We start from the raw sequence: 17009 nt of genomic DNA on the forward strand, positions 1-17009 counted from the left end.
ATGCCAGCATACCATTTGCCTTTTTCACCGCCTGCTGTACCTGCATGCCCACTTTCAATGACTGGTGTATAATGACACCCAGGTCTCGTTGCACCTCCCCTTTTCCTAATCGGCCACCATTCAGATAATAATCTGTTTTCCTATTTTTGCCACCAAAGTGGATAACTTCACATTTATCCACATTAAATTGCATCTGCCATGAATTTGCCCACTCACCCAACCTATCCAAGTCACCCTGCATCCTCTTAGCATCCTCCTCACAGCTAACACTGCCACTCAGCTTCGTGTCATCCGCAAACTTGGAGATGCTGCATTTAATTCCCTCATCCAAGTCATTAATATATATTGTAAACAACTATTGTAAAACATGTTTGAGACTTTAATTTTCTGAGGTTTTGGAATGTTCAGACAATGATGACTGGTGTCTCTGATAATCTCCAAGACATCAGTGATGTTAGGAAGACTGCTGTAATATACGAGGAGCTCGAGACTTCACTTGGACATAGCTATCCTCCAGGAGATGCATCGAGGTCACTCAGCCACACTAAAGGAGAAAGACTACGCCTTTTACTTGCAAAGGAAGGGCTCTGTTGAGCCCTGTGAGCACGGAGTAGGCTTTGCAGTCAGGAACACATTGTTGAAGACAGTGGAACCGGGCAGCAGTGGATTTGAGAGACTTGTTTCTTTTCACCTCAATACCACCAAAAGTCCTGTTTCTCTTGTATGTTCCCACTGACTCATGCTCCAGCCACTGGCATCAACTGGTCTTAGTCTTGATTAGGCGCTCCTTCCGTGGAAGTGTGTTTTTCACACGCTCCTTTCATAGCACAGGCAGCAACATGGACCACTGGTGTGTTGTTCGATCAGACTGCAGTAAAAGAAATTCCATTGCACAAAACAAGAAGGGAATCCTTGCATTCATGTCAGTAAAATGTCTCACCCAGACTTCGAGCAGTTTTCTAAGTCGTTCAAGAAAGAACTGAGTGTCAGGAACTAGGAACTATCACAGAGAAATGGAACTTCTGCAGAATACCATCCTCAGCTATCTTTGTGAAGAAGACCTCAAACAAATGACTGGTTGGTTCAAATCCAACAAGATGACAACCCCCAATCTTTGAAATCAAACTAGCCTAGCTGAATATAAACATTCGCCAATTGAGAGGAACTTATGGGTCCTCAGAGCTGCTAGAGGTAAAGTTCAACAGACTGCTAGGCATTGTAGCTCAGTGAAGCCATCCAGACTGCAGCACTGACAGGCAATATTGAGTGTATATGATAGCATCAAGAAAGTCCTCAGCCCCTGCCAGAGCAAAATGGTTCCCCCCAAATCTATCACTGGTGAAGTAATCACACAGGCAAGCAGATGGAGAGATGGGTGGAACATTACTCTGACCTCTACTCCAGTGTGAACAATGTGACCCACCTCAGCCTTGAATATCATTGAGTGCCTGCTGACAAATGAAGAACTGGATGCAAAACCAACCCTAGAATTCAGCAAGGTCATTGGCAGCTTGGCCCTCAGGGAAGGTACCAGGCAATGATGGGTCCCCCCCTCCCCCCGACCTGATCAAGCACTGCATGACTACCCTACTGCATTTGCTGTATAAAGTTTTCTCTGTGCCAGCAGAAAGGAACTGTACCACAGGTATGAGGGATGCAAAGATTACCTTCTACAAAAACCAAACATGAGAAGTGACTGTAACAACTAAAGGGGCATCTCCCCTGAATTTTGTGGGCAAAGTCTTTGCCCGAGTCTTAGTCAACCTACGGAAGTTGGCTGAATGCAGCTGCCTGGTGTCAGTAGCTTCTGTAGTGGAAGGTCAACTGCGAAGATAATTTTCTCTCTCTACCAACTCCAGGAGAAGAGCAGAAAACAAAAGAAAGCCCTCTGCATTTTATTTATGATCTCACCAGGATATTTGACTCAGTAGAGATGGGCTCTTTCAGATAGATCCTCTCCAAGGCTGCCCACCAAGACTGGTAGGGCATGATTGGATCCATCCACGTTAATATGAAGGGTCTGTGCAGTACAACAGCAGCTCTTTGGTGCCCTTTGACATGAACAGTGGCTTGAAGCAAGGCTGTGTTCTAGCCTCTGCTTTCCTGGGGACCATCTTTGAACTTCTCCTGAGACACTGCAACAGAGGGAATCTATCTCCACACTAGATGAGATAGCAGGCTTTTTAACCTTGCCTGCCTAAGAGCCAAAACCAAAATGCTCGAGGCTATGATCAGAGACATACTGTTCACTAATGATGAAGCTGTCACAACCCACACTCTGCAGCAACTCCAGAGCTTAATGCATTACTTCTCCCAGGCCTGCAAGGAATTTGGTCTGGCTATCAGCCTCAAACAGACAAACCTCTTGGGATAAGATGTGGCGGCACCAGTCATTACCGTTTATCTCCAAACTGGATGTTCATCAGTTCACATACATAGAAAACCTACAGCACAATACAGGCCCTTCGGCCCACAAAGTTGTGTCGAACATGTCCCTACCTTAGAAATTACTAGGCTTACCCATAGCCTTCTATTTTTCTAAGCTCCATGTACCTATCCAAAAGTCTCTTAAAAGACCCTATCGTATCCGCCTCCACTACCGTTGCCGGCAGCCCATTCCATGTACTCACCATTCTCTGCATAAAAAAACTTACCCCTGACATCTTCTCTGTACCTTCTCCCCAGCACCTTAAACCTGTGTCCTCTTGTGACAACCATTTCAGCCCTGGGAAAAAGCCTCTGACTATCCACACGATCAATGCCTCTCATCATCTTACACACCTCTATCAGGTCACCTCTCATCCTCTGTCACTCCAAGGAGAAAAGGTCGAGTTCACTCAACCTGTTTTCATAAGGCATGCTCCCCAATCCAGACATCTTCCTTGTAAATCTCCTCTGAACCCTTTCTATGGCTTCCACACCCTTCCTGTAAGGTGACCAGAGCTGAGCACATCTCTGGGATCCATCATCAGTGACAACCTTTCTTTGGATGCAGAAATCGGCAAGTACATCAGAAAGCTATAACTCTTGCCCAAACAACAGGAATTCTGTAGATGCTGGAAATTCAAGCAACACACATCAAAGTTGCTGGTGAACGCAGCAGGCCAGGCAGCATCTCTAGGAAGAGGTGCAGTCGATGTTTCAGGCTGAGACCCTTCATCAGGACCCAAATGAGTTTAGAACACCAAATTCTCAGTCAAAACAAAGGTGGCAGCGTATAGTGCTTGTGTCACCAACACTGTTTTTTTTATATACATACACACACACACACACACACACACACACACACACACACACACACACACATATATATACATACATACCTGGGCACATACACTAAGATACAGGTGTGTAATGGTTCGTGCAATACTATTACAGCTTGGGGCATCCTGGCGTTCAATCCCGGTGCCACTCTGTGAGGAGTCTGTATGTCCTCCCTGTGGAATGCATGGGTTTTCTCTGGTGTTTTGGTTTCCTCCAACAGCCCAAACAAGTGCAGGGTAAGTTAAATGGTCATTTTAAGTTGTCCCGTGATTAGTTTTGGGTTAATCTAGTTTGTCAGGAGTTGCAAGGGTAGCATGGCTGAAAGGATCAGAAGGCCTATTCTGCGCTGTATGGCTAAACAAACAAGGATCACCATCTTCCATTTAAGATGCCTTCATCAATTTTAGGCACCTCTCATACCAGCCTCCCAAGCATGTACTCAGGCAGGGTTGGCTGGGCTGCATCCCCTGCATGTAGGATAGCCGTAGCCTGAAAGACTTCATCTATGGTGGGCTGGCGTCAGGCAAGAGGGCCACTGGCCACCTGCATCTGTGCTGCAAGGATGTCTGCATTCGCAACATGAGGTGCTGGACATCAACACTTGAGTCCTGGGAGGAACTTGCAGGCAACCACACCAGGTGGAGATACACTCTTAAACAAGACCTGAAGTCAGGCGTAGAAAAGTTCCTGAAAGTGACAAAAGACAAATAGGGCCCAAAGAAAGGAATGCTGGAGCAGAGCTGAGACTACTTTTAAATGTGATCTTTGCAACAGAGATTGTCAATCTTGCATCACTCACATCAGCCACAAATGGTGCTGCACCAACAGCGTCGTCAGTTAGGTCACAGTGTCCGTAGTTGACTTCAACTAATTTTCTCATTTGAGACTTCAATACATTTTTTAAAATTTGATCCTCCTTTGAGCTCTGTGTACCAACCTTCATTCTGCTCAGGAATCTGGCAACTTTTCAGTCTTCCTTTAAATTAATGTTATCTTTGTTTTTCATGTCAGCTGTGGATGAATTGCTTTTCTTTTTGTGATTTTGTGCCTACCTGCAAAGTGACTAAAAAAAGCCTTTAAACACTATCCATTTGTAATATAACAAATTAATGGCACATGTCAAAGTAACCACGTATGGTCTAATTGAAACCTAGCCGCAGATGGACATTGAGGGACTGTTTTTAAAATAAAAGGTAAATCATACTGCTGTTCAGTGGTAAGAAATCATGCAGATTATGAATAATTAGATTCAGTTTTGTTCTAATGGCCGTGAAATAACCAAGGACAAGAGACAGTGGAAGGTGTTATTTGGAAACCATAGAAGGCTGCAGAAGGTTAGTTTTTTACTCAGTTGGTGAGTGCATGGAATGGGCTGCCGGCAACAGTGGTGGAAAGCGGATACGATAGGGTCTTTTAAGAGACTTTTGGATAGAAACCTGGAGCTTAGAAAAATAGAGGGCTATCGGTCAGCCTAGTAATTTCTAAGGTAGAGACATGTCCGACACAACTTTGTGGGCCGAAGGGCCTGTATTGTGCTGTAGGTTTTCTATGTTTCTATATGATATCAAATTGTAGTAATGTTACGAATGAGATCAAACTGATTTAGATAACCAGTGATAACATTATATGTAATTATTTGCTTTGGGCAAATTAGCAAGAGGGATTCTGTTACTCTAAAGTTCATTTTTATACTGTGCTGAACTGAACAGTAAATTGTGTGCAATGCGATGGAATTGGAATCCACAAGACTAATTTAAAAAGGCACAAGGGCAGGAGCTTATCAGTGAAAATTTTAAGTTATTTTTGCATCTTAATAGGCAGTTATTATACAAGTTCATTTTCAGTAGGAATGTAGAGGCTTCAAAGCAACTGCTGCAGTTGTTCCAATTATTAAGAAACAGAGCAAAATGTTTCTTCGCAATCTACTGTTTAGCTTCTATCAGTGTCAAATGGTATTTTGTCAAATAATGGTGTGACAGGATACTTCAATGTAGAATTGACATCCTGTGCCAAGTGGAACCCAATGATGTTCCTTGTGGGGGGGGGGGTGTTAGCCATAGGAGTAGCTTAACTGGTGGACAATTTAAACACTGGCCCAGATAGGCTGGGGGCTCCTTTCTCCACTCTGTGAGACTGCCTGCAGCTTGCTGTGCTTTGCTTGTGAACTTTGGTGACTTGCCTTGTTAATATGATGAACTGAATACCGAGGCTTTGGGCCTACTCTAAGCTGTTCTGAGGATTTGGTTCTGAGGGCTCAAAATGGTTTGGAATGCTGTTGTTGCTCGCTTGTATTATTTGCATGATTGGATTATTTTGGGTTCCTTTCTGACTGCCTATTAAGCAAACAAATCTCAAGGTTGCATAATTTATACATTTGTTGATAATAAGTGCACTTTGAATCTTGAATGTTACCATACGCCATTGTCTGAAAATGAAGGACATCCTGGGTGAAGAGCATATTCTAGGATGTTGTCAACTTGTATATTAAACCAATGAAAGTCACCTGTTTACATTCTGCTCTTAAACATTTCAATAGCAGTGATCATGGTTTCTCTTGAGACATGCCAGAAGCAGTTGATTGTTGTAGAGAAAGCTGAGGGAAGGCTGGGTTGTTGGTCACTTGCAGCTTCATGTCTGATTCCACATTAGTATGTTAAATCCTTGGTACAAGAGGCAAGGATGTGTCAGCAGTGGCTGATGAATAAGGAGAGATGAGCAACCAAAGGTGATGTTTAATTACTTCAGATGGGGTAATTGGAGAAGGAAGAGGATGGTGTAAATAGATTGAAGGGAGTCAAGGAAGAGACTAAAAAGCAGAAATATCCTCCTTTGTGCACAGACAGAAAATGGGCCAAAAGACTGCAAGGGGTGAGTTGGTGCAGGAGAGAGACCAGTAAGATGCTTGGGGGTATTGGATCTGTGGATTTCCATTTCAAATGGGCCAGGACAAATCAACTTTGAGGAAATTTGCTAGTGGAATAGATGTGGTTGCTCACAGTAAATTGCTCAACTAGTTTAGAACATGTGGTGCAACAAACAAGTAAGATGGATGCTGGAGAAAGTCAGCAGACTAATCAGCATTATGGAGGGAAATACAGCTATTGTTTTGGGTTGAGACCCTTCATTTGGACCGTGTTCCTCCAGCATCTTGTTACAAGCGTTCATCCAGCATGCATGTAGCCGTAAGATCAGCTTTGTGTAATCTCTTGTCTCGGAAGCTGAGAGTTGTATGCTGATATGAGTGTTATCTAGCAAAGCACTGCTTGACAGCCTACAGATGAACAGATTCCCAGATATTAAGAGTGACAAAGATTATTGGTAAGATTAATCAAGGAAAGGGCAGGTCTAAGCATTTGGGGTGTAGGAGAGAAATTAATCAGGAAGGTAGCAAGGGGCCATGAAATATCTTTGGCAATTAAGTTTCAGGAGAGTTTTCAAAACATTCCGTAAACAGGAGGCAAGTGCAGAAATGGTCAGGGCCTAGCAGAGATTTTGAAATCCTTCTTGATGACAGGAGAGGGACCAAAGGATAGCAGGATAGTCAGTTTTGTTCCACTGTTTAAGAAGGGCTGCCGAGTCTGACATCAGTATTAGGAAAGTTATTGGAAGGTATTCTCAGGGACCAGATACAATTTCTTTGCATAGACGTGGGCTGATTAAGAAGAGACAGCGTGGCTTCGTGCATGATAGATCCTGTCTAACCAGTCTTGTATTTTGTCAGTGAAGTTACCAGGAAAGTGTATAAAGTCAAGGCTGTGGATGTTGTCTGTATGGACTTTAGCAAGACATTTGACAAGGTCTTGCATGGGAGGTTGGCCAGAAAGGTTCAGTTGCCCATTATTCAAGATGAGTTCGTAAATTGGATTAGACGTTGGATTTGTGAGAAGTCAGAGTGGTAGTAGATGGTTGCCTCCCTGACTGAGGCCTATGACTAATGGAGTACTGCAAAGATTGTTGTCGGGTCTTTTTTTTTGTCATCTATGTCAACAGTCTGGATGATATGGTTACATTTGCAGATAACTCCAAGACTGAGGTGTAGTGGACAACAAGGAAGTCTATCACAGATTACAGAGGGATCTGGATCAGCTGGAAAATGGGCTGAGAAATGGCAGATGAAATTTAGTTCAGAAAAACACAAGGTATTGCACTTCAGTAGGGACCATTCGGGGGTAGTCTTGCATAGTGAATGGTAGGACACTGAGGAGTGTGATTGAACAGGGATTGGGAAATACATGTCCATAATTCATTGGAAGTGTTGTTACAGGTAGATAGGCTTGTAACAAAAGCTTTTGATATATAGGCCATTGGTCAATCTATTGAGTCCAGAAGATGGGATGGTATGTTGAAGTTGTAAAGACTTTGGTGAGGCCTAATTTGGAGTATTGTGTGCGGTTTTGGTCACCTGCATACTGGAAAGCTGTAAACAAGTTGAAAAAGTACAGAGAAAATTTAAATGGATGTTGCAGAGTCTGGAGGGCCTGAGTTATAAGGAAACATTGAATATGTTAGTATTGTATTCCTTAGATTGTAGAAGATTGAGATGAGATTTGATAGAGGTATACAAAATTGGGGGGCATTGATGGGTTAAATGCAAGTAGGTTTTTTCCACTGAGATTGAGTGGGATTACAAGAGGTCGTGGGTTAAGGTCATGGGTGGAAAGTTTTAGGGGAACATGAGAGGAAACTTCAGATTGTCGTGGGAGTGTGGAAAGAGCTGCCAGCCCAAGTGGTGCATGAAAGCTCGATTTCAATGTTTAACCGAAGTTTGGGTAAGTGCATGGAATATAGGGGTTTAGAGGGCTGTGGTCCTGGTGCAGCTTGATGGGAGCCGGCAGTTTAAATGGTTTTGACATGGACTAGATGGGCCAAAGGGTCTGTTTCCATGCTACAGTTTTCTGAGTCCAGTCAAGTTGACAGTTTATTTTCTTCTTCTGAGATGCTGCCTGACCTGAGTTCCTCCAGTATTTAGGTGTACTACTCAATTTACAGCAGCTGTAGAATCTATTGAGGGTCAATCTGGTTTAGTAAAGTTGATTCAATGTGCCTATATGCCAGCTTTGATTCAGCAAACAACAATGGTGTCAGCAAACTTAAATATGGTATTGGAGCTATTCTCAGCTTTACATTCATAAGTACATATAAAGCAAGTAGAACAGGAGGTGTGTGGAGATATTATTAATCTACTAACTGTGGTCAGTGAGGAAATCCTGAATGCAGTTGCACAGGAAGGTACTGAGGCCCAGGTCTTGGAGCTGAGTGATGAACTTCAAGGAGATGATGGTGTTGGATGCTGAGCTGTAGTCAGTGAAGAGCATCCTGGTATATAGATTTTCATTGTCTGTGTTGTCGAGAGCTGAATGAAGTGCCATTGAAATGGCAGGTGCTATTGACCTGTTGTGATGGTAGGCAAATTGGAGTGGATGCAGATCATTCGTTTGGCAGGAGTTAATGTGCTCCATGGCCAACTCCTGAAGCACTTTGACATTGATGTGATTGATGCCTGTTTGAATCCAGTGGGCAACTTACACTGCCAAAGTGAGAGGTTGAAGATGTCCATAAACACTTCTCACACTTGAACACAAAGGGTGTTCCTGAGCTTCCAACTGATTTTCACTTTAATTCTTCGCCCTGTTCTCAGGGCTCCTGCATTGCTTAAGTTAACTAATGCATTTGAACTTGGCTCATGATAGTGGAGACGAGCCTCTAGGCGCTGGAATCAAGCGAACAATTGTCGGAGTAAATCAACAGGTGAGTCAAATCTGCCAGGGAGGTGAACTAGTTATGATACAGATTTTGACTGTAGATTTGTGCAGATCAACTTTCAAACTTGAAAAGTGCAGCTACAAAGTTCAGCACCTACCCACAGATGCTGCTTGACGCACTGAATTCTCCAAGTTGTTCCTGGAATTTGACAATCTTTGGGACTTGGTACTGGATTTAACTATTTTTTTAATTTAACCATTCAAGAAAATGGATCTCAGGGTTATGTATGGTGACATTTTTATATACATATACGCACATACATATATATACACACATACATATATACACATACACTGAAGTAGAATTGTTTCCTCTTGCACTGACTGGTCTTACTGGTTTTCATTTATCCTTTACCTCTTCAAATGTACCTAATTATTATTCACTCCCCTTTACCACTCTTTGAGCTACCACCATCTGCTCTACTGCCACTCACAACTTAATTGATATTTGGCCATCAGCTTTTACCCACTCTTTTCCTTTTTTAAGGTAAAGCTGAGAGGTCTAAACTAACATTTTCTGTTGTCAAGGAAATTGGGGGGAGGGAGAGAGAAAGGCATGCTGTTAAACTGCCCTCTGGGCTGAGGGGAAGACCCACAAGCTATTTGAAAAGTAATAAGCATACAGAAACAAATGGGAAAGGAGAAATGGTGGTGTCATTAAATTTGCTTCTTGGGCTGTGGTTTAGGGATGACCTACACATACATACATACATACATACATACATATACATACACACATACACACATACACATACACACACATATATGTATATATATGTGTGTGTGTGTGTATGTGTATATATTTATTTTAAGACTACAATGACCCTAGAGAACTTTTTTTTACTAGTATTTACAAAGCTGCTTCTGGGGTTCTGGTACAGCAAGCATTTTAACAATTGCAGGCAAAAGCGAAGTAACATTGATTTTTTTTCTTGAGCAGCTAGCAGGAATAATTTAGTGTTCAACTGGTGGTCATGGCTTTTGTGAAGTGAAGAGCAAGTTTTTGTTAAATTGCGTTTTGTCATGGATTGAATGTATTTTTATGGTGTGGCTTGCCAATCTTGAATTCTTTGGAGTTTTGCCTTGTAGCACCACTTTGCAGCTTTGAAAGTTGATCATGTGATGTCTAAATGCACGCCAGTTGCTGTTGCATAGAATTAGGATTGACTGCTGGATACTTGTGCACGTGCTGATTTAGGTCACGTACTTTTACAGTGGAATAATTTCTGAGGAACCTGACAATATCCTGTGCAAAAGTACACCAGAAAAATGGATCTTCCCATGTGTTATTCCATGATTTTAAAGTTATGGAAAAGCTGTTGATGGGTGTTAATATATTTTGCATAGTTTCTTATGCAATATTTATCAGATGAATTTATTCACTAATCATAGGTCAGTGCCCCCAGTCTTTTAGTAATTTTCACATTGTGGTACAGATTCAAGTTGTAATGTCGCTGCTACACCTGGATTAGTAGAAGAGAAATATTTACCCTCTTCCTGTCTGGCAGTCCACAATGAGAACAGGATTGTGTCAAAGGAAGAGTAAAATTTGAAGCAATGTCAAACTGATTGATGGACTAATATCCAGCAATCTTTTAGTCCAAGTGCAATGTTGATACATGCAATATCCACTCCACCATCTTCTGATTTGATGACTACTCACACTTTCTACACTTAATGCTGATGTTGTCATTTTTCAGAAGTGTAGTTATGCTGTACATTGGCTGCTCCAATTGTGTTAATTTGCTCCTGCTTTTGATCATTTCAGAGGTTGATCTAGAATAGAAATATTTAAATCTTCAGATTAATATCACTTTTTAATCACATCCAAAGATACTTCAGATTGTTTTAAATCTTATAACCAGAGCTTATACAAACTGATCAGGGAAAAATACTGATGAATGGGTTAAATAACCTTTTTGCATAATGCTGAACGTTTAGTCAACATTCTGTTCAAAGCGTTGCCACTGTTGGTGTTGTATGTAACTAAGGAATAAATCTTGTCTAAAACCAGTGTTAACCAAATCTGAAAATGAACTGTGGCTGTCCAATGTAAACAAAAATTGATTTATGATTGATTAAAATGTGATTATAATTTTGCATGTAATGTCATGAGTATGTTCTGCCATTTTGAATACAGGGAATTGAACATTTGCAAATGCATTTTGCTCACACAGCTGGGATTCGTATTGAGCAAGGCATGGATTTTATGCTGACTGGTGCATAAAAGTTGTGTTTCTCTATTTCAGGAACTGAATCCGTAGTAAACAAAATGCAGTCTTCATCAAGTAGAGCTTCACATTAGTTTAACAGAATTCCTAAAAACAAAAGTTAGTCTAATTTGAGCTGATGAATAAGTGTGGGACCAAGTTTTATTTCATAATGTGATTCAAAAGTTAAATAAAATCTGACTTGGGTGCTGAATCCTATTTCATGTTTTTGAAACCTTCAATAATATTGCACTACATGTTCATATTTAGCAATTAGCAGATTATCTGGTTTATTACCTGTATTCTGATTTTTTCCCCCCCTAAGTATTTTGTCTGGGTTGTACCTGAATTCATAAAGTTTAACACAAAATAATCTGCAGATGCTGTTGTCAAAGGAACACTCTCAATGTGCTGGAGGAACTCAGCAGGTCAGTCAGCATCAGTTGAAAAGATTAGTTGATGTTTTGGACCGAAACCGTTTGTCAGAACTGAAGGAAGAACTTTGGGGAGGGTATGAAGAATGCTGGTAGTTGGAAAAAAAACAGTAATTTGAAAGACAAAGGGGTGGGGGAGGGGAAGCAGGGAGGTGATTGGCAGGAGAACAATACGCAGTAGTAGAAGGAGGCGGAACTATGAAAATAGAATTATGAACTTATGAACATAGAATTCTCCAACTTTCGGTAATTCCCTCCCCGCCCCCCCATCCCTATTTCACATCACCTCCCTCACAGTTCCACCTCCTTCTACTACTGCGCATTGTTCTCCTGCCAATCACCTCCCTGCCTCCCCTCCCCCACCCCTTTGTCTTTCAAACTACTGTTTTTTTCAACTACCAGCATTCTTCAAACCCTCCCCAAAGTTCTTCCTTCGGTCCTGACGCAGAGTTTCGACCCGAAACATCGACTAATCTTTTCAACTGATGCTGACTGACCTGCTGACTTCCTCCAGTGCTTTGTGAGTGTTCATAGTGTTTAATTACCCATGAACATCTCTAACAGTTGTAACAGCAGTGTTCTACCATTTAGTTGAAGACACGATGAATATTCAAATACTAAAAATATGAGACTTGCCTATATTTACTCCCTCTTCTCTCATTTAGTTATGTTACATGTTTTTTCATTATGTTATGACCTATATCATAAACTTTGAATTCCTTGTTTTAAAAATTGAAACTTTGTGGACTTTGATTTTAATCGCAAATTAACCTGAATTCTGTGCCAAAGTTTGGGTAATTTGTATTTTGAGTTGAAGATATTTCCCTTAAATTCTGATTCCAGTATTTCAAGTTTAAGGTTAGATTGTTGGAGAACTAAATTGAGCTGGTTTTGGGTGGCTATATCCAGGGCAAGTCTTGATTTGCCTGTTGTTTTTTGGGAGGGGGGAAGCTATAGAAGCATTGGTTTGATCTGAATCCTGGACCAAATAATTCTCATGTTTTAAAATACTTCTCTCAATTTCAGGAATTGATTTTAAAATCAAAACAGTGGAACTACATGGAAAGAAGATCAAATTGCAGATATGGTAAGGTGAATCTTTTTATAGATTGAAAGATCTAATGCTTCATGAAAGCATTTATAGATTTTTCTTGAAGTCTCAGTATTGGTTATTTTTATTAAGTTCTTGAAATTGAGGTCTATGTGTGTGAGAAATTATAGCAAATAAAGATGGTAGAGAATCTTCAGAATTCTGAAATATCCTTCCTAAACAATTTCACTTGTGATTGCAATAGTTTTAGTTTGTAGATTATCAGATGATGTGCATCTCAAATAGATCCTCAACTCTGGACCTCCTGTTTTTCTCAGTTAATCAAAATTCTAACTCCAGAAATTGCTGCCACTTGGTATACTTTCGAAAAGATGTTGCACGCAATTTTGATTTGGTGTTGAAATAATTAAGTCTGGATAATAAGTACTATCTTTTTTAATGTTGTGTGAATATAAATTCATGAATTCCTGCAAGTTGCTTTGCAGTATTGCTTACTGGCTTACCTATGTTCTGTTCATATGCCGACTGAGGATGTATGGTTTCGTTTTGCTAACATTAACAGTTTAAGATAAATTCATTTTATTTGATGGCAGAAATGAGATGTATTGTTTCCTTTATAATGGCAGAACACTGAAGGGCACGTAATATTTTTAAAATGCACAACATAGTCAGGAGCCTTACTTGCATTATTGGTAAATTATGCTATTTACAAAGCAGTAGTTCAGGATTCTCAAACAGCAAACTTCTCAACTGTTTGCTCTGGTTTATTGCTTTTGGAGGTTGAATTCTGATTGGGTATTCTGTTGTAGTGGCTTTGGCTGTTATTTTGGTTTTACTCTTACCAGAGTACCCCTCTTTTTACAGCTCCTTTTTCCATACTTTGTGTAAAATTATTTATCACATTTGTTTTAGAGTGGTTGGTGCATAGATCATGCTGCCAGGGGTGGTGATAGAAGCAGATACATCACGGACATTTAAGAGTCTCTTGGATGGGCACACAGATGATAGCAAAATAGAGTGTTATGTGGGAGGGAAGCATTAACTTGATCTTGAAATGGGTTAAAAGGTTGTCATAACATTATGGGCTGAAGGGCTGGTATTGTGCTGCACCGTTCTGTTCTATGTTCTTTAAACTTGAACAGTAAACTGCATTTGAGCCTAGTATGAATAGAATTTCAGGTTAGATAGTTTTCATAGTTGTTGGTGTGACCTCCAGGATGGTTGAAGGAAATCCAGTGGGCTAGGGTGTGAAGGAGTTGACCAGTTCTTGTAGAGTGCCATCAGTGTAGGTCAGTTGTCCCCCAACTACGGAAGCATGTGCTACCGGGCCACGAGGAAAGGATATGATTTGGCGATATGAAACGATATGAGTCAGCTGCACTTTTCCTCAATCCCTGTCACGCCCACTGTTGAACTTGAACGCACGCGAAGTCATCAGTTGGTCATTAACCTACAACTACTCTGAGTAAAAAAAACAAACGTCTCTTGAGAGTTTCTTTGGAAGAGGTGGTAGGGGACATAAAAGGCCTAACAATGATGATAACACAGAGACAGCTGAGGCAGAGACTGCAAAAAAAAAAAGAAAGCTTCCCTCAACAGAAAATACGAGTCGTACATAAAATATGGCTTTATTGCGACCGGTGACTCGCACACTCCAAGCCCTCTGTGTGTGATATGTGGAGGCAAGCTGTCTAATGAGGTAATGAAGCCCTCAAAACTGCTTCAGCACCTTGAGTCCAAGCACCCTGCACTATTTCAAGACTATGTGCATGAGGATATGTTGTGTGCACTGCTGCTGCCAACTAACACAACTGGGGCAGAACTATTCAAGTCTTTAAATGGCTACATGTCAGGCAAACTGGACTGGTCATTCTGTGTTGGGATATGTGCACACGGGGCTGCAGCTATGACTGGATGACTGCCTGGTTTCACTACCCAAGTCAAAGAGGTTGCTCCTGAATGCCAGTCTACACACTGTGTCATACACAGGGAAATGCTGGCTAGCCGAAAAATGTCACCTGATCTTAAGAGCATATTGAGTGATGTTGTTGAAGTTATCAATCACATCAAAGCAAAAGCCCTTAACTCGCGTCTGTTTGAGCAGCTTTGCGAGGAAATGGATGCAGAGCACAAACGCCTTCTCTTACACACTGAAGTCAGGTGGCTATCAAGGGGGAGAGCCCTGTCCAGGGTTTTTGAGTTAAGAGAGCAGCTACAGAGATTTCTTTCAGGAAAGAAGTCACCACTGGCAGCACATTTCAGTGACGAAGAATGGATAGCAGAACTCACTTATCTGTGTGACATCTTCAGCCTGCTCAATGAACTCGATTTGTCACTTCAGGGGAAAATGACAACTGTCTTCAAGTTGGCAGATAAAGTGTCTGCTTTCAAAGCCAAACTGGAACTGTGGGGACGGCGAGTGGACAGGGGCACATTTGACATGTTCCCAACATTAGCTGGGAGTTTGGGAGACTGAGGCTTCACTGTCCTTCTCACAGCTGGTGCACGATCACCTATCTTCGCTGTCGACAGAATTCGATTGTTACTTCCCAACGTGCAAAGGAATGAGTCCGTGACCCATTTGTGAATGTCCCCGGTGAATCATCCATGTCAGTGTGGGAAGAAGATCAACTCCTCGAGCTTGCAAATGATGGTGGGTTGAAAAGTATGTTTGACATAACATCTCTGCCGGCATTCTAGATCAAAGTCAAAGCTGGGTATCCTGAGATAGCCACGAAAGCACTGAAAATGTTGCTTCCATTTCCAACATCATATCTCTACGAAGCGGGATTTTCTGCAATGAATGCAACGAAAACTAAATTGCGGAATAGACTGGACATAAGGAGCCCCCTTTGAGTATCGCTGTCTCCCATCACCCCTTGATGGGACCGTCTTGTTGCAGGGAAACAAGCCCAGGGCTCCCACTGATTCAGCGATATTGATGTGTTGCAATGATTTTATATGTTCATACGAGGAAAATATGCGCTGTTTAATATCCAAATGTTACTTAAAATGTTATGCTATGGACTTATAAGTGACTTATCACTATATTCATATGAGAAAAATATGCGCGGTGTTTAATATTAAATTTGTTAGATAAACCCTTTTAGAAATGAAATAAAGTGTATTAGCCACTTATAAGTGACTTGTAGTTGACTTGTCACCTATATTCCGGTCGTGATTAACACCCCCCCACCCCCACCCCATTGGCCGGTCCGCAAGAATATTGTCAAAATTACAGTGGTCCGCTGTGGAAAAAAAAGTTGTGGCCCCTGGTATAGGTGTTTTAGCCATCTGGTGCTAAATTAACAACCCGAGGCACAAAGGTCGTAATCACCTGGTTTGTTGATTAAGTTGCACTTAACTTGGCAGAGCTTCAAACAGTTTGAATGCATTGTCTGGGGGTGGGTGGGGTGGGGCGAAAGTGGATTGGATTTTCTGGCATCTCTTCAAGAAGTTGCTGTGTTGGGTTGGGCTTCATTGCAGTCATGCCAGAATGAGTATTCTCAGAAATGGCTTGGGCTTTAGGTAACACTGTAGTATTGGATGAATGTTCAAATAAAGAAATGATGAAATATTAAAGATGGCCATTGTACAGTGCAGCAAAATAGGAATTGAGAAGATTCAAACTGTAAGTGAGTAGACTTAAGCATTGGGAAGTTTTGGAAGCCTGAGTAATTCGGGAAGAAAAGAGAAATGCAGTTTTTCAGAGCTTTAACAAGTAGTAGAAACAGATATTGATCCATTGGCAGAGATAGAAATTATAACAAATGAGGAACCAGCAATTTTTCTGACTTGATAGCTGAGGCTATTGTGGAGGTGTTAGTAGTGATCCATATTCTAGAATGGTTGCACAGGACCGGAAAATCACAAAATCACTTCACTCTTTTAGGGAGGAGTGACAGGAAATTATAGGCCAATTAACCTGACTTCAGTGGTTAGCAAGATGTTAGAGACCGTTATTAAGGCTGAGCTTTTGGGATAGTTGGAGAGAAAAAAAGGCGGAATTCAGGATGGTTTTATTTGAGGACAAAAATCTGTTGGAATTCTTTAGAACAGTACAGCACAGGAACAGCTCAGTGTTGTCACAAATCCGCTAAAAAGCAAATCAAAAACACCCGAACACTAATCCCTCCTACCTACACCATGTCCGTATCCCTCCATCTTCCTTACACCCACACATCTATCCAGACGTCTCTTAAAAGCCTCTAATATATTTGCCTCTACCACCATATCAGACAGTGCATTCCCAGCATCCACAACTGAGTTTCAAAAAAACTTGCCCCTT

General features: G+C 41.4%; 1 protein-coding gene across 1 annotated transcript in view; it reads left to right on the forward strand.

Moving 5' to 3' along the window:
* The window catches only part of rab10 (RAB10, member RAS oncogene family), a 65766-nt gene that overhangs the window by 18884 nt on the left and 29873 nt on the right, over positions 1-17009 (forward strand). Inside the window, exon 2 of the mRNA XM_072251399.1 lies at positions 12697-12757. Coding sequence (XP_072107500.1) covers positions 12697-12757 — 61 coding nt within the window. The remainder of the gene's footprint in view (positions 1-12696; positions 12758-17009) is intronic.

This window comes from Mobula birostris, chromosome 2 (assembly GCF_030028105.1).
Source record: "Mobula birostris isolate sMobBir1 chromosome 2, sMobBir1.hap1, whole genome shotgun sequence".
In the NCBI taxonomy this organism is placed as follows: Eukaryota; Metazoa; Chordata; class Chondrichthyes; order Myliobatiformes; family Myliobatidae; genus Mobula; species Mobula birostris.